Source organism: Poecilia reticulata, linkage group LG7, assembly GCF_000633615.1.
Source record: "Poecilia reticulata strain Guanapo linkage group LG7, Guppy_female_1.0+MT, whole genome shotgun sequence".
In the NCBI taxonomy this organism is placed as follows: Eukaryota; Metazoa; Chordata; class Actinopteri; order Cyprinodontiformes; family Poeciliidae; genus Poecilia; species Poecilia reticulata.
The window spans coordinates 21,843,470-21,861,607 of NC_024337.1; the positions used below are offsets into that span (position 1 = coordinate 21,843,470).

Genomic DNA, 18,138 nt, shown 5'->3' on the forward strand with positions numbered 1-18,138 from the left:
CATCCATCCATCCATCCATCCATCCATCCATCCATCCATCCATCCATCCATCCATCCATCCATCCATCCATCCATCCATCCATCCATCCATCCATGAATAGACTCACATTTTAGAGCTACAGGCTGCCATACATTAAGATGTGAGCCGATAAAAACCATAGTTTGGAGGTTCAATGCACACAAGCGATGGTTAAACATAATAACCATGTTAAATATGGGAAGCCAAGGTGTCTGCTTCCTACACCCCTATACAAATCCAGAGTGACTGTAGTTTGTTGGGGTAACTCCTTTTGCCTTGGTTCCCTGCAGACCAAGCTGTACCTTTGGCTTGCTTAATAAACATATTCATTAACTTAAGCCTGTCTAGCAGAGGTTTTACATATGCATCTCACAGAAGCATATTATCAACAATTAATTAAGACATTGAGTTTCCTCTATACACACTGCTATTTCATCTGTTTTTCCTTTCATTTCCATAATATTTAAATGTGAGATCTTCTGTCAACTTTAAACTTTAACTACCAGGAAGCTCTTGTTTAACCCAAATCCTTCCTTGACCTTAAACATAAATCTTTCACCTGTGTGGCAATTGTTCAGGCTTACGTCACGACCCGCACAACAGCATCCGCCCATTCTTCGTCGGAAAGCTGTCGCGCTCTGTGAGAAGTCAACTTTTCCACTGTTACACCTGAGCGACACGCCCACGTCCCGGGGCTGTCACTCAATTTGTGCAGTGAAACCTAGTACAGGCGTCTCACATGTGCGGATCCAACAGCAAGCCTTCTTCTTCTTCTTGGGAAATATAGTTCCGCTGAGGCGTAGCGGTGCTCTATGGACGAAACGGTCACGGAGAAGCTGGAAACAGAGGATTAAAACGTCCCTGTCGGCTCCGAGCGGAAATATGTCTCCCTCTCTCCGTATGGGAGCGCATGTTGTGGCTGTGCTCGTGTGGCTGCTCCTGTCAGCAGGCGCGCAGGAAAAGGGCACATCTGAACTAAGCTGCGGCGAGGTAACCGACTTAACCGACATTATCTACTTAAACTTTAAAATTACACCTAATTGGTCTATTTCTGCTTCATAAATGTTTAGTATGTGATGACATCGTTCGTTAATGTTGTTTTATAGTGCTACGTGTGAACATTATTGTTTTATGGGTCGGGATTCAGGAAAGACGCGCATCCAGGCAGGGATCAAAGTTTAATGTCCATTACTTATTTAACTGTCCTGAGCATGACACCTTACCTCACTGTTCCAGTTTCTGACCAAGTTACTTTCACACAAAACCACTAAACTTCCGAGTATTATGAAACGGTCTTCTAAAATAAAATTGCCATTTTCAGAGTTTCATCCTACATTTTTTGTAACTTTTTTTTCATGATTGCGCCTACATGCACTTTGAGAAGTTAGAACATCACCTAAAAGTTTATTATTTCAAATCAGTAAGAGGAGCTCTTATATTATGCAGAGCTCATTACAGAGAGGGTGGTGCATTTCATGGATGATTTTGATCATTGACTTACTGTTTACAAAGCCTAAAATGCAGTTTCTGTGAAGATTATATTAGGACTCGTTTTAAATTCGTTTTAACGCAGACATATTAAGTTTTTGCTTTCCAATGACTTAAGTCATTGGAGGCACTGACTGACTTTTCAGTTTTCCTTTAAGAGTTCTTAAAAAAAGGTCTGGAATGCCGTGTTTGTGTAAAGTTGAGTGGAAGAAAAAAGTATGGAAAGAAAATGCCCAGCCAACTGAAATAACTTCAGAGAATTATTTAAGAGTTTGGTGGAGATTCACTTGCCACAGACTGTACTGTAACTGTTGCATTCCTTGTGGTAATCCCTACTGAAACTGAGATTATGCTTGAAGATTATGCTTTTGGCCTCAGGCTGATGCCTGTTTACCCCCTCCGGGGTGAAGATAGCTGTTTGGTGTGCTGAATCCAAGCGTATAAATATAAATTTGAGTGACAGGAAGAAAATGTAATTTCAAAAGTACACAAGCAACAGGTTGGAGTCTTAGTAGATGCTTTGCACAAACACGATATGTTTTGTTTTCTCTCACGGATTTACAGAGCAAGTTAATTAAAAATATGTGCTTGGAGCTAACACCTGAAACTGGTTGTACTAAAATTAGTCGAGTGGAAATGATTTATACAATAAACACTGATACAAAATCAAACCAAACTGCGGAAAATCTGGGATGAGTTTGTTTTGACACTGTTTCCAAGTGATCATCTGGAGCTATTTATGGAATCATAAATTAGATTAGGTTCCTCTTTACTATGCTTCATGCTGGTGTTTTATTATTATTACATCAACAGTCTTCTATAGTCACACATTTTATTTTTGGGGGGGATAAAAACACATTTGCCACCAGCACTCTGCCCTGATTTAACCCAAATCTGTCAGTCAGACATGCCATAAAAATAAATGGTTAGTTGTAAATTACACCCACCAAACGCATTCAGTAAGAGAAGAAAGCGGGGCAATAACAGATAAGGATAAAGTGGAATTAAGGAGAAAACTAAAAGTATTTAAATTGGAGTTATTTAAAATTGAGGTAATTTGATTTTCCAGGCACAATTCTTTTTCTTAATGTGATCCAGAAATGAGCTTCATGTCACTTTTGAACAATTTCTGAGCTTCTAAAAGCAGAACAGAACCCTCAATTTTTACTAGCTCACCTGGTAAAGATGTGCTAAAAACTTCAAAGTATTTGCTGCTCTGCAGATGCAGTAATGACAAGATAATACAGTTCCCTGAAATTCAGCCCTTGAGATCTTTTTACCATCCTTGATGTGATCCATAATGGGAGAATAAAGTCTTTTTACAGCCTTTTGTGTCACAATTTCAATTGTTTCAAACCTTTTTCTTATCATTAGCCAGACTGTAGATATTGAAAAGAATAGGCAAGTAACTTCTTGTCAGCATTTCGTGATCAATAGATATCTGCCTGACCTTAATGCATGTTCTCTTGTCTTTCTCTTTTGGCACATGTTTGCCAGAGGTTAGCTGTATATATTTCTCACTTCTTTTTACCATAGATAATTCATGCATTGTTGAGCACAGGAGGAAAACTAAAAAAGCCTTGTAAAAAAAAAAAAAAGTAAATGCCGTTTTTATGCAATGGGTTAATTTTTCTCTTCCCCAATAACAAAGTCTCCCAGGCTGTGGGAACCTTAGCTTTTTTTTTTTTTATGTAAAAACCACTTTTTATGGTAAATAAACTTACAGGTGAATAAAAAACACAAACACAGAAGATTAAATCAGTTGATATTAAACCCATTTGAAGGGCGAACTAATGAGAAATTGAACAGGATAAAACTAACAGTTTATGAATCATGGCTGAGTTAACTGACAGTTAAAAAGCCCTGCCGACTAGAGGCATCAAAAATGAAACCTAAATTCAAATACTGTTTTTTGTTCATGATTTTTCAGATGAAAGCTCTATGAAAAGTGTTGTGATAACCTGACACCCACCAAACACATTCAGTAAGAGAAGAAAGTGGGGAAATGTACTAAAAAATGATTTAGTGCATTTTTTCCTGTTGTCATAGTCCTTGCTCTGTGTTAGAGGTGGAATGAGGTTCAGAAACTTTAGAGAACACTGTGACGCTTTTATGAAAACTGCACCAAATTTTAAACAAATATAATGACCTCAAAGTCCACAGAGTCTATAACATTTTAAAACAGCCAGGTTGAAATTTAATTTTACTCTTGTGTTGTTCACAAAATAAGCTGTAGTGGTTTTGTTCTTGTATAAAAACCTGTTTACACCTGCTAAGTCAGTAATGTTGATGTGCTTTGTAGGTGCGGTTCATTAACATTTCCCTTATATCGTTTTTTCCTTGCCTCCAGGGTCTCTCTGACTGCCGCATGACCAAAGGTAGCTGCATGACATCTGTTGTATATGCTTCTGTTTTATAATGACAAGCTCGCACGCCCGCAGTCGGTCTGAACAGATGCTCTTTGTCTTCAGTATCTTTCAGAGATGCCCCACCTGATCCGTATGGCTCTCTAAATATTACACACGTTCATCTCAATGCCTCTCACTGCCACTCTGCCTCCTGTGAACCATGTCTGCAAATTGAAATCAGTCTCCAAGGTAACTTCAAATATTTATTTTCTAAAAGAAATCTATAGTGGCCCAAAAGCGTCGACAAAACGCAAAAACTACAACAACAAAAGCCATAATGCTAATGAAGCTATGCTAAAACAGAAGTTATGCTAGCAAGGCTTTCATATATATATATATATATATATATATATAGCTTCTGTTGTAGCTTTTTGCTGCAGCACTGTGGCTTCTGTTGTTGCCTCTGCAGTATTTAGTAGTGCTGTTTTCTTTGCTGACATAATTGCGTGTTGCAGTAGGTGCAGACTTCGAAAAGCAGAGTCCTGATGGATCAGGTGACGACAGCGATGAAGAAGGTATGAAATAAACTCTTAAGGAGGGTAGTTAAAGCTCATGTCACATCATTGGTGCTCCCAGTAAAGGTGTGGAAGAAGTTGTAAAATTGTAGAAAATTGTTGCCTTACCACGTTTACTGGTGGGAAAATGTTGAAAAGTAGCAATTTAATTTGCCTCTTGAAAATTAGGCAATTAAATCAGTGCCTCATTTAATTGCTCATTATTACTTGATTGAAATTGTGTTTGGAAATGGGAGAGTTTTCTGATGTCTTCCACAAGATTTCACAGAACTGGGGTGGACAAAGAGAGTCCTTGTCCTCCCATATGCTCTTTTCTCTTTATTCACCTCACATGTTTTTTAAAAATTTTTTTTATAAGATTTAGGTTTTGGAAATGAGCTGGTTATCTGAAACTGCTTTGTTTCAGATAAATAATTTCTATCTTGATTTGGTTATTTGCTCTGGCTCATTATCCCAGCAAAATATCCAAATGACGACCCATTTTCAATTTACTGACGACGGAAGACTGTTCTTCCTGAAAGTCTGTCAGAGCTTCCAGGGCCATCAGAAAAGAAACAATCCCACAGTTTGATGGAATCTACACTATGTATAAGAGAGGTCACGAGGTGCTTTCCACACATTCATCCTGTGTTTCCTGCTAAACTAATTTGGAGGGTCTGTTCATCAAATGTGGATGATGTTAGTCTCGGCTGAACCGAACACTCAGTTGAGTTAAATTCATTATGTTTGTAACTCTACACAAGCTATTGTATAATACTAACAGTTCCAACTTATTTAAATAATTCAGACCAATCATATCCTCCTGACTACCATTAGTTCATTTTTGTCCTCTGTAGAGGACATTTCTAAACTTGAATATCTCCCACCCCCTGCATTCTACTGAATTAATTCCTTTTGGTATCTACAGACGACATTTAGGGCTTTTCAATGATACCACATGTGAAGGGGTGGGACTTTTGTATGTACCTTTTTCTAATTCATAAAAATGGCATTTATGAGTAATAACACATTTTTTGGGAAGAGACAAAGTAAGTGCATAAAATCTTTTATTACCTTACAAAAACTGTGGGATTTAAAAAAATGGTGATTGGACAATATTTTTTTTCCTGGTAGTCAGGAGGTTAAAGATATAATCACACTCAAATACACAAATTTTATAATGTATTACACATTTCAGGTTTAAAGTCCCAATAGCATTTGGCAAACACTACAAGTTTAGGCTTGTGATTGTATCAACGATTTCTTCCTGAGATGTGGATCTTATCTAATGGTGGTTAAAGACCTAAAATGCCACTCCTTGGCAGTGAGATTTTTTTTTAAACTCCTTCTTCATGGTGTTAAGATGAACTTGGATATTTATCCACCCAATTATGTGGCAGTCTCATGTGTTTTAAGCTGTTTGCTCTGAATCGGAAGTGTGAGCAGGTTGAGAAGATCTCATTCTTTAAAGGCAAATCTTAGCTCTTGATGGTCAGCACAAATCTGTTTGTGCCGACCACCATAACATAGTTACCTTTAGTTACATGGCTAGACTAAGATCCAAGTTTATCTCACCACCAGGAGCCAGAGGGCTAAGACCCGCCTCCTGGCTCTAATTGGTTGTTTCTAGTTACTGGGAGAAGCTGAAAAAGTTAGATTTTGTTTTTCCCACAGATTAATTGCCTCATACCATACTGTCATGACATAGTGACACGATCAATAAATGTGTAAAAACATACACATATATATATATATATATATATATATATATATATAAATAAATTTTTTTTAATAAAAGTTACATGAAGTAAGGTGATTTTTTTCCTCAATTTCTTTCTATTGATTATATTAACACAGTAACCAACAAACCTCCAGATGAGCTTATTTAAAAAGGTTGAATTTTTCTGACTTACAAAAGATAACCAAATTTGAAGTCCTCTGTGTGTCTTTACTAGGAGTGCTGATATTGTGAATGACACTGCAATTGGCTCTTTATAATAACTGGGTCTCTTTTATATATATATGTATATATACACAATACTGTATATAAAATGTGTTTTCTTTGTCTTGTAGCTATTGTGAAAGTCTGTCTCTCCTTTCCGGGATCCATCGAATTCTGCAGGGCAATCCATTTTAAACCAGCCTACATGGGCGAGTCCTCCAAATACAAGGTAAGCCTTGTATAAAAGACAGCTTCAAGTACAGTCCAGGACACCATCATTAAAGTCCATGGTTTTACATAGATTTTACATAGCAAGCATTATTAAAATTATTAATCTAATTCTCTTCTGGGGTTGCGGTTTGAAATGCACAATCTGTGGTAAACAACACTAGATCGCATGTAACCCTTTAACACAAATTCAACAAAAAGTCTGAACGTAGAGGAAATGTATCGGAAATTTAACCCACCTGTACCATTTCCACAGGGATTCTTATGGTAGATACTGCTGGGTTTAGTTTATTAAAAATACAATCAATCAGCTGATCGGCAGGAACTTGAAGCAGATCCGTGTAAGCAAACTTTGTAGGACTCCAGTAATGATTGCAGATAAGCCATTGTTGCAGTCCATAAATCTGAAAACGGTTAGGTGTTCATCAGCACTGAGAAAGATGTCTCTAATAAACTGAAAATATTGACGACAGCACTCAAACTTTTCAGAAGTGAACATTCTACCAGATTAAGAATAAATTCATGAGGTGAATGAAAAGGTTTTTCTGAACTTGGAGGCAAATCGATAGCAGAGTGGCTAAAAATGTACAGGGTTTAGAAGGGTTCAGTCAAGTCCAGGCCTCGCCCTGACTAAAATGCTCTGATAGGACCTTAAGGTAGATCTGCATACAACTTCTGAAACAACTCTTTGAGTAAAGAAAGGGTAATGAATTCCTTCACTGCAGTGAGAGAGACTGATAAGATGATCCAACTGATCAGAGCCGGTGGCACTGCAAGCAGCTGAATCTCAGGGTATGTTTGGCTTTTTGAGCACAGCTTTTAAATTTTGGTTTAATTTCGGTAAAATAATTGAAATAAACTATGCTTCTAAATATTTGCTTCTAAATATTTGCATATTTTACAAACAGTACTTAATTTAACTATGATAGTAGATAGTGGTCCCTAAAGATCAAAGGTATTTATTCTGCTTGTGTGACAGGCAGTAAAGTCTCTCTATTCCTGCTAATTCTATTTTTCGAAAAATTATTCCCTTTGACTTCTTCCTGGTAAATTGATGTCATCCTCCCACGTGGCGTCGTTGTGTGGGAAAAAAAAATAAAAAGGAAGAACCGAAACATGTAGACATGAGCTTTTAAAGCAACACCCTGGAGTGGAAGCAGAAACGTGTTCAAACATCTTGTGGGCAAGATGTTTTTCCTTTGCTGAGTTCATTAAATTCTTTGGAAACTCATGCAGTTTAATACCCAGAAACGATTACCAACATCACTTTGTTGTGGTTTTTAAAAGTAAATTATGAAATTTTATACATACAATGTTACCTCAAGTACAATATTCAATGAATGTGTGGTACAAAAGGGGCTAGTCTGAGCAAAAAATGCTCAAGTTTACAGTACAGTATTAATTCGTTTTTGTTAATTTGACTTTTATTGTTCTTGCTGCATTTATTTTTGTTTATGCTGCTGAATTCTTAAAACTGATTAAGATAAAATTGTATAGAACGATAGAAAGATGGTTAAGTAGAATATTGTAGGGCTAAAAGCGCCATCTGACTGTTTTTAGTAAATCTTTAAAAAACAGTTGTAATCAAATTTTGTCCTTTAAGTTAAGGAGCCCTGAACAAGGAAGTCAAGTAAAGCTATTTTTATTCTTCTTTCTTTGTAGTAGAACAAATATATTATGTTTCTTATCTACTCTCTGAATCTATGAGTTGTTGTTCAGCTCATGTTGAGCCAAACTTTCTTAGACAACAGAAATATTAAAATCAACCTCCAAGGCTTTATCTTTATCTAACTAATTGCTACAGCAGAGCTTCTCTTCCTTATCAGATTCTCCTCTTCTTCCTGTTCTAATCATTGCTGGAATATAATTATATATATATATATATAATTATAGTCTATCATTGTTATTGTGGTGTTACAAAGTAATTACCGTAAGTACTGCTTGAAAGACTTTAAATCTTTAAAATTATAATTTTTAAAGAAATATCGTTATTGTGATTGTTTTATTTAGAATAAACATCCATATGAGTGACTAGCTTCAGGTGAATGTACATATTTCTAATCTATGCTAACTGTATTTACCTCGGCTTGTACAACAGCCTCATTTGTTTGTGGCACAGATTCAACAAGAAATGAGTTGGAGATGATTTGAGGTTGTGATGTAGTGCATTACTATGCTAAAGTAGTCATCAAGTTAGGAACAACACAACTTTTATGAGACTCTTAGGGATGGGCAACATAGACTAAAAATTTTATTACTAGAATTTGTGGTATGTATTGTCATAGATGTAAAAGTAGTCACAAAAATATTTATAGCTTCTTTGTAATCTCTCAGCATGTCACTGAAGTTCAAGCCCAATACATATTAAAACTGCTGATAAAATCATATCTAATGGTAAGATTTTTAAAAACATTTTTTTTTTAAATTTCAGTTAAGATTTCTGCACACATAATACAGGTTATGTCTGCAGGTTATGCGCACAAATATTATCAAATATTTGAATTTATGGTTCCACGTGGAAATAGTAAAAGTAAAAGAAAACGGTCAAAGTAGCAATTCTGCCAATAGTCTTAAGTTTTTGAAGTTTTCTGATGTCATTTGTTTTTATCATGATGAATTAAAATTCTTATCATGGTAAGAAATTTTTCACCATAGTGAAAAATTATCACAATTATCACAATTTTTTTGTGATAATTCCAAAACTGTGCAAATGCACTGTACAAAGTGCCAGCTGGCAGAGAAGCTCTTCTCCTACTTTCAACATGTTGTGTGTACGGATGGTATTGCACAGACCCTGGTTGTAACGAATGGTTATTTAAGTTTCTTTTACTTTTCTAACTTTGTGAGTTAGGATGCAAATTATTCTCTTACAGCAATAATTTGTCTTTACTCACATAAGTTCTGCTCCTTGTTTGCTTACTTTTTTTTGGAATCGGATATAGCTGTGCATGAAAATCCAGATCAGCTATTTTTGAAATCCTCAGACTGGCATCAGGGATCATCTGCATGCTGCATTTAAATGAGCTGAAATTTACTTTATAATTTTAATATTGTTTCTTCTTAATTCTGATGTTCGGGTTAATCTGCAGCAAGGCACGGCCATCATTTCTAGATACTGTACAGTCTTTGAATTACCTTCAAGTGGTCAAAATATTACTAGCTATTTAAATTGAAAAACAAGCTCCAACTTCTCTGCTATCTCGATTGCACCCTCTTCCCAAAGTGAGTAAAACTTCATTGGAGCAGACAGACCATCTGTATGGTGCAGCATGAGCTAAAGTTACGTTACCAAGAGTACACTATAGATGTTTTTAACTGTTCAAATGTGACTGACATCAGCCTATCACATTAGCAAAAAAAAGTGTTATTTAAAGTGTCTGGATGTTATGACATTTAAAAATGCAATGCAGATATACAATGGATTGACTAGGGTATAAAAATTTACATTGTTTTTATATTTTCGGCTAACACAGTTGCGGCTGACAGAGAGAGTGGATTTTAAGGCTCCTGTTGTGGTCACAGCAGATTCAAAGGAAACACAAATGGTCAAAAATATCACGTTTCCTTCGGAAAAAGATGGTGAGTTAAAGTGCTGTAATTTCTAGCAAAACAAAAAACAGCAGGGTCACTGAGTTCCTTTTCTGTCCTCTTTCTTTCAGTCTGTCCTTCGAAACTCTTTAATGATTCTCAAGGGCGCAACGGTAAGAGATTAAAATTTCACAAATACAATTGTCCACAAAAATCTATAGAAATATTAGATTCAGTACTGTATTCTGTGGACTGATGACACAAAAGCGGAGCCTTTTATAAGATGTACGTTTCATTAAAACTAGAGTATCTCCGACAGAGAAACATGGAAATAGTAGTGTGATTGTGTAGGGTGCTTTTCTGCTTCATGACCTCAACGACCTGCTGAAACTGATGGAAACATATCGGCTTATCAGTTTGTTTGTTTTTTAAATTAAGCTCAAGTGCGTTTGGGTTAAGCAACACGACGACAGTGGGAAGTTGTTCCTCATGAGGAGCATGTGCACATGAGCCCACGGTGGCTTGGATGACTTTTCCCCCCTTAATTAATTAATTAAAGAAATCATAATTTAAAAACTGCATTTTGCATGTTCTCTGGTTATCTTCATTTGTTATAATGAAGATGAAAAATGCATGTGTCTTTTACTGTGCTCTGTGAATTTTTGTAAAATAACACATTATCTGGAATCATTAGTTTGTTTGTCCTAGCACATGCTGTCACGCAATGCATTTAAAAAAGGACTACGGTTGGTTGTTTACGATGACTGACATGTTCCTCTCCCAGTGCCTAGGCTCCATATATATTACACAGAAAACTTGGTCTGGCTGCAGCTGAAAAATATTCCTTCCAAACAAGGGAAGATCTATTGGGAAATGGAATGGGATGACATATCTGGACAGCCTCTTTTGTGGGTAAGTCATCCCTGAACTATCCAAAAATGTTCATGCACACATTTCAAAACGTTCAACAATAGTTTCACCTGTGTAATTTTCTTGTCTGTGCAGCCTACCAACAAGAGTGAAATAGTTATCCCATCATATCTCATTGCACCATGCCTATGCTTCCTGGTAACTGGAATTTTAACTCGGAAAAATAGTCATTTACATAAGATGAAAGGAATGATTAAAAATAACTCTTTTTGTAGGCATGGTTTGATGGTAAAGACACGAAAGGGAAGTACTGTCCTTTCACAAATAAAACAGGTAAGAGTTGTTTCCTGATGTCGCTGTCCGATCTTATCTGCTTCGTGATGCATTGGTTCATGGAATATGACGTGCCATTTTCTGTTTTTTTTTAAAAAAATTTAATAGACGCTCTGAGAAGAATGCAGAACAACGTGTCTGTAACTATGGCGGAGTCTCCGTTAAGGAGTGGGGACACGGGCCTGAGCTGGAATGCAACCTCTCCCTGTAAAGTGCAGGCAGAGGTGCAATTGTGCAAGAAAGACATGGCAGGGGGCCAGTGTGAAGAAGTGACGGGCTCCAAACAGCAACTCAATGAAACTGGTTGGAAGGCGGTGCACAGAGTACACTGGGTAAAAAAAAAAACATTCCTCAATATGCTACACCCTCCATTCATAAAGTAGATGTCGAGATTTTGTGCCTAAGTCAAAATTTCTTAAGCTGGCGCATGTTTGGAATCGGTCCAACTTTTAATGGTGTGTAGCTGTCGATCAGGAGACCTATAAAGATCAGAGGTGAAATGATTCGCATAAAAGAAAAGGCATCGTTTGCTTGATGACTGGCATGAAGTATTTTTACAAGTCAGGCAGCGTTATTGTCTGAGATGTCCTTGCGCACCACACGTTGGACATCCGCAGTGTGGTTACATATGTTCCTGCCAGTATTTCAGACATCTTTGTGCTTTCAGATCATTTTGAGATCTATTTATTACACTTATTAATTAGCATTTTAATTTATTCCTTTTTGTCCTCTCAGCAAGCAGGGGAGTTCTTGCTACAGCCACACCCTCAGCTTTGTGTGCAGGTACCATTTGTACTTTTTTCCTCAATAAATCCTCACTGTTTTTAACAACATTTTGTTCTGAACCATTGAACCTACTGTCACTTTAAACCATTATGCTATAGGTTAAATCTGAAGGGATGGTCTCGTTCTCAAAGCCCCAGTGTCCATTTGAAAGTAAGAATTCAAACTACTCCATACTCTTAAAAACAATGCCCAAAGATTATTTTTATGTGGATTATGTGTTTAATACATTTTATTGTACAGTTCATGCCTAAGAAAAACATGTTTCTCACAAACTTTACTGCCTCATTGTTGCTCTTTGTCACATTTTTATAAAGTAGACCACACTGAACTCACTAATAAACATGCAATACGTTTCAAAAGCCTTTAATTAGAAATGCACCAGGTTCATGCAAAACTCTATAAGGTGAGAAAATAAGAGTAGATTCATAAGTTTCCTTCTAAACTCTTAGTTGTCTCTTTATGTACTGAATTGTATTATTTTTCTTAACCCTCTTTGGCATGACTTTTTATTTTTTGGGGGAAAAAATATTTTCCTGTATTCTTTGGGAGCTTGTTGGCCTTTAATTACATATCATAAAATTGGACCCTGACACCTCTCGGAACCGGATTTGGGTTTGTTGCCTCAGGGCAACATTGTACTACAAGGGGTCTAAAACGCCAAGTTTTCTAAAGTGATTATAAGAAGTGAAATACAAATAAAACAAAAACTATATTCATAAAAAAACTTATTGACAAAAATAAATCAGACATGGTTCCAACTCATCAAATATAAAATAAACAACTAACTTTCATTAATGAATGGTACATTTGAGCAAATTACTAAAACGAGCATTTGTGTGTTTGTACATGTGTATGTTTGGCAGAGCTAGAATCACTGATGTTGAAATCAGTCTTTTTCCCTATTATATGTTAAACATCAGGAAGAAATTGCTTGCTGATGTGAAAAAAAGTGTATATCACATTTTTGGCACTTGATTATTGGCGTACCTGGGACTCACCATCTGTTTACCTGATTATCTATGGGTTGTAGCGACCAGATTCACATCAGTGACAGGAGTTTGGGCTGCAGGTTCTTTTTATAAGACTTTGTAGTTCTGATTCTTTGTTCGAATTTGAGCCAAGCAAAGGATAACATTTCCACCAGCTCCCATATCTGGTAGATTTGGTGGTTGCACGGCTCGTCCTGTATAGGTTGTAAGGAACACCATCTGCATCAGCCATACAAAGTTCCCTGCAGACCCATATTTTTGGGTTTGGCAGGTATTGCTTCAGTCTTTGCCTGCCTTGGAATGGGGCCATTTGTTCATTGATGACCAGCTCATCACTCTTTGGGACTGAAGTCAGTTTTGAGGCTAAACAAACAATGAAATAATGGTTGTACAATGGATCCTCATGTTTTCATTGGGAATGACCCCAACTTATGAACCATGCACATTTAGTCCATGAAATGACCTTGCATCCATCTCCTGTTGCTGTTAGTCAATAATAAAGTAAAAAAATTGGCTGTGATAATTATTTTGTAATCAATTGCATATCGTCGCATTAGAATAATATTGTCTGAGCAGAAGGGCCCTAATTGCGCAGTGTTGCCCTGAGGCAACAAACAAAAAAACACAGTTTTACCATAGAAATTATTTTTTTTAAATTTGTCTTGAAATGATCTACTATGCTTCTTTACATACTCACAGGTATGAAAATATTTTTAGTTAGAGTGACCCAAAATTAAACATAAAGAAAAGTGATGTATAACTTACAAGTAGGAGGCAAGGTGTAGCATGCACCTCTGCTTCATAAAAAGGACTGCTCCTCTTCAAAGTAAAAAGTCACATGAACCTCAATACCTCTTTTATTTGGACAAAAATATGTCTGTAGGTATTTTAAATCAACCCCCAAAAATAAAATAAAGGAGCAACGGGAGGTACAGAAATGTGGTTTGTTGCCTGAGGGCAACACCATGCCATAAAGGGTTTTCTTAAAAAAAGGTTTCTTGATTTTTTTATTTTTTGTTTTATTTTAGCACATCGAGAGAGATGGATTCTTCTGCTTCTCGTCGGATTTATCCTGATATGTCTGACTATACTTGGAGTCTATTTGATACAAGGCGTTCTGAAAGGTTGGCTTGTTTAGGATACAAAACTGAATGTCTCTTGCGGTTAGTATGAAAACGTCACTATTATTTCTGCTTTTTCTCCAGGATATGTTTGGAGATGGTTGAAGGATGTTGACGTCAAAGGTTTGTCTTACTCTTATTTTTTGTTTACGCCAACAAAAAAAACAAGACCTTTTTTGCTGATGTTACAATTCCTTTAAAAACTAGTCTTACAGCTTAAAATCTTCTGCTTCAAATGAAAATTTCAGTTTGTTTTAATTGAATTTTATGTTGTAAACACAAACTAGATCATAGTTGTAAAGGAAAAGAAAAAGTGTTTTTGAAAAATTAAAATAGTCCACCAAAGTGAAATTAAATCTCAATCCAGCTTTTCTGTGATGCTTAGAGATTGTTTGAGGAGAAAAGTGAACGACATCACTGCAGACTAAGGAACATGCCTGCTATGTCAGAGATAAACTTGAAGAAAAGTTTAAAGTAAAGTTTTGAAACAATATCAAAGCTGCAAACCTACCTACTTCTCACTGCTCCTATGAAGGAGCAGTGAACCTCCTTCATAGGAGGTTCACTGCTCCTCCTATGAAGGACTGAACCTCCTCCTTCATAGGAGGAGCAGTGAACCACAGCTCCAGATAACCTGTCCAAAGTGCAACCATTAGTCGTCCACTCCACAAATCAGAGCTAATTCAGTGAGAGTGGCAAGAATCCAGCTATAAGAAGTCCTGTTTATGGGTTATGTCAGAAAAGAAACAGGTCTGAATGATTAGCTTCGAGCAGCAAACTTATACAACAACGGAGGAGTGACTAAGAATAAAGTAAATCCATGCGTTAAAATGGCCACGTAAAAATCCAGACATTAATCAAATGGAGAATATGTGGAAACCTTTTGAAAATACCCCGTGGCAGCTTTGATTGCAGTGAAAGTGGTCCTTCCAAGTATTGGCACAAATATAGGCTACACTTTTCATATTTTATTTGTTCAGAAACTTGAAAAGTATCCAATATCTTTTCTCCACTTTACAACCATGAACTCCTTCGTGTTCGTCTGTCACATAAAATTAAAATAAAATCCACAAAGGGTATGTTTATCACAAGACAAAATGTAAAACAGTTTTTCAAGGCATTGCAAAAGTTTGATTTTTTTTTATTTATACCATTTGTATAGTTCAGGCAGTATTTTTCTTTTTACTCTGTGGCTTAAAAAGTACATTTGATTAATTTAGTGTTAATTTATTACGACATACATTATATTCATGTCGTAATTTGCCTTGTGATTGAAAACAGCCAGCATGAATGTTTTCTTTCTTCCAGGTGCTGTGGGTGGCGGTCATGTGATGCTGCTATATCCGCCTGATGATGACAAGCGTCTGCCAGAGCTCCTATGTCACTTGGGTTCATCTCTTCAGGCCCTGGGCTTCACCGTGTCTCTTGACCTCTGGAGCCAGGGCGAACTCAGCGTGCTCGGCCCCGTGCCGTGGCTCCACTCGCGACTGGACCGTCTGAAGCGGCAGGGCGGTAAGGTGGTGCTAGTCTTAACCCAGACCACGTGGGCCAGAGCAGAGGAATGGGGAGCATGCAGCTGCGAGAACAATGAAGAGAACATCACAGGGGTGCAGGGGGACTCTGCCTCGTCCCGCCACGTGGATGTTTTTGGCGCCTCGCTGAGCTGCATTCTTGCAGACTATTTACAGGGCCGCGCAGGCGAGCGCTTCATGCTGGTGCAGTTTGAGTCACTCCCTCCTGCGCCTCCAGGTGGCTACCGGCCGCTTCCACGGCTTTTTTGCGGACTCCATCTCTACAGCCTTCCTTCCCAAAGTCTGGGCTTTCTGACTGAGCTGGCGGGCTCCAAACAAATCGCCTCAGCATCAGCACGACGGAAAAGAGCAGGGGGGCTTCGAATGGCATCCAGAGCGTTTGCCAAAAGGCTGTCGGGGTTCACAGCGGGGACAAATGTGTTGCACCTTGCTGGTGTATCTCCAGGCTGTGTTGGGCGGGAAGAGGAAGACTCTGGGGAAATTCTACTCTTAGAACCAAATTTAATCACACCACCGTCCAGTCCTGATACAGCGGTCGGTAAAATGGATTGGGTCTGACAACTAGAGAGGATCGTAAAGGACAAGTTATGGGAGGCTCCAGTGAACAAATATACCTCAATTGATGCACAAAGACATCCATTTTCTGTTTCCGTTACCCTTACTGTGTCGTTGGATGCTGATGCTTGATGATCTCCAAGTGTCTCCAGAAGTTGGTGGACAGAAGGCAGTTAAGGGTTAGGATACAACTGCATGGCATTTGAAAATATTTCAATGCAAATAATATTGGTAAATATTGCATTGATGATATCAGTTACGATATGCCTAATATTTTCCTTCTTGTCTCTATTGTCTGTGCTTCAATGTTATTAGCGTCCAGTGTGAGGATTTGCTGCAGTGAGACTGTGAGATTAATATTGGAAGAAAATGCAATTTCATAAGACTTGGAATATGTTAGCTGCAATTATTGCACTCCAAACAGTCCTTTAAAATATGTTTATTGCGCAGTCTGATATTGCAATAATTTGTGATATGCTACTGGTTAGGTTGCTGATCCAGGACATGGCAACACAGAAAAGCACAAGGCAAACAACCACACAGACGCGTACTGCCACCTGTGGGGAATTGAAAGAGAAACTTAGCACACTTAGTTTGGACAATGTGAAAAAAGTGGAGTAACTGGAGAAAACCTACATACGCATAGAGAGAAAATTTGAACTCAGAGTTCAGAAAATACATACAAACACCTACAGTTAGTTTGAAGTGACCAGTTTATCATGTTTCTCAACTGTGGGAGGAATCTGGAATGTCTGAGAGAAAACACTCATGCATAAGGACAACATGGAAATTGTGTGAGACATGTTGAGAAAAAGCATTATATTGTTCAACATTTTGGCTAGTTAGGTTTATCAAACAGTAATGTCAACTTGATAAACCTGGATGCCGTCTTTAGCAGCAAGAGCAGTTCTAAATGATAAACATCAGGTCAGTAAAGTTTGAGCAGCTAACGCTTAAGAGAAACTTGATCCAGCACTGAAACATGACACTACCTGGAAAAACAAAATGCATTAAATATAGAAGATCTTTGTAGGAGTTTGCAAATTGTGTTTGATTGTGATCTTGAAAAAGCAAAATGGCATTAACACAAAACCGCAGAGAGCATTCTCAGTGTAGCATGCACTTGATATTTATACCAAACTTTCCACAGGCACTGTGTGTATTTAAGTCATTTTACTTGTACATGATGGTCTTGCACTTCATCTGGACAGTAAAAAACCCTACAATTCACGAGAGAAAAAATTTATATATGACAGACTGTACATGTAAATATGCTATATGGTTTGCTCAGGAATTCTGAGTTGGTTTTATACTGTGATTTTTCTTAAGTGTTTTAATATGGGATTGAATAAAGCATTATTGTACTTCTCTATAAACAATTATTTCTCATCTGAGTAAATAACAGATACTTTAGTTTGACTTACTACAATTTCACAATAAAGAGATAAAGCTCAACAGGAACACCATGAAGATGTAAAATTAAGACGAGATGTGCCAGTCGGCACTTTGGTTGTATGGAGAATATGGAGCATACCGGTGCAGTGTACGAGTCGGGTAAAACAATACTCAAGAGAAGCACTCAATAAGCATTTTTTTACACCGAACCAAACTGAAGTTTAAAAATCCTATTGGAATTTGTGGTCATAATTCTATCGTCTAACTTTCCTTCATTAAATTTTGACTTTAGGCAGCCTTCTATTCATTTTCCAATCTTAAAACTTGTAAATTCTAAAGTAGTGAATGCGAAAATGAAATGTCATCCTTCAAACAGGTATGCGCTGTTACTACATCTACAAATAAATACCTTTTATTTAAAAGTAAACACAGTCATACAAGAGCAGTGCA

At 37.3% G+C, this 18,138-nt stretch overlaps 1 protein-coding gene across 2 annotated transcripts; it reads left to right on the top strand.

The window, feature by feature from the left end:
* The first annotated feature begins 687 nt into the window (after nucleotides 1–687).
* On the top strand, nucleotides 688–16,371 carry wu:fl23c11 (interleukin-17 receptor C). Of its 2 annotated transcripts, none has more exons than XM_008414059.2 (16): nucleotides 688–1,009; nucleotides 3,858–3,885; nucleotides 3,979–4,104; nucleotides 4,371–4,430; nucleotides 6,483–6,580; nucleotides 10,053–10,158; nucleotides 10,239–10,280; nucleotides 10,892–11,019; nucleotides 11,113–11,175; nucleotides 11,253–11,310; nucleotides 11,419–11,642; nucleotides 12,046–12,093; nucleotides 12,195–12,246; nucleotides 14,114–14,209; nucleotides 14,291–14,329; nucleotides 15,515–16,371. In XM_008414059.2, exons 1-16 carry the CDS (start codon nucleotides 902–904, stop codon nucleotides 16,294–16,296), a joined length of 2,058 nt encoding a protein of 685 aa, XP_008412281.1. In that variant the 5' UTR covers nucleotides 688–901; the 3' UTR covers nucleotides 16,297–16,371. The 2 variants fall into 2 exon arrangements, with proteins under 2 accessions (XP_008412281.1, XP_008412280.1); XM_008414058.1 differs by having other exon boundaries at nucleotides 787–1,009; nucleotides 4,374–4,430.
* Nucleotides 16,372–18,138: the final 1,767 nt, after the last annotated feature.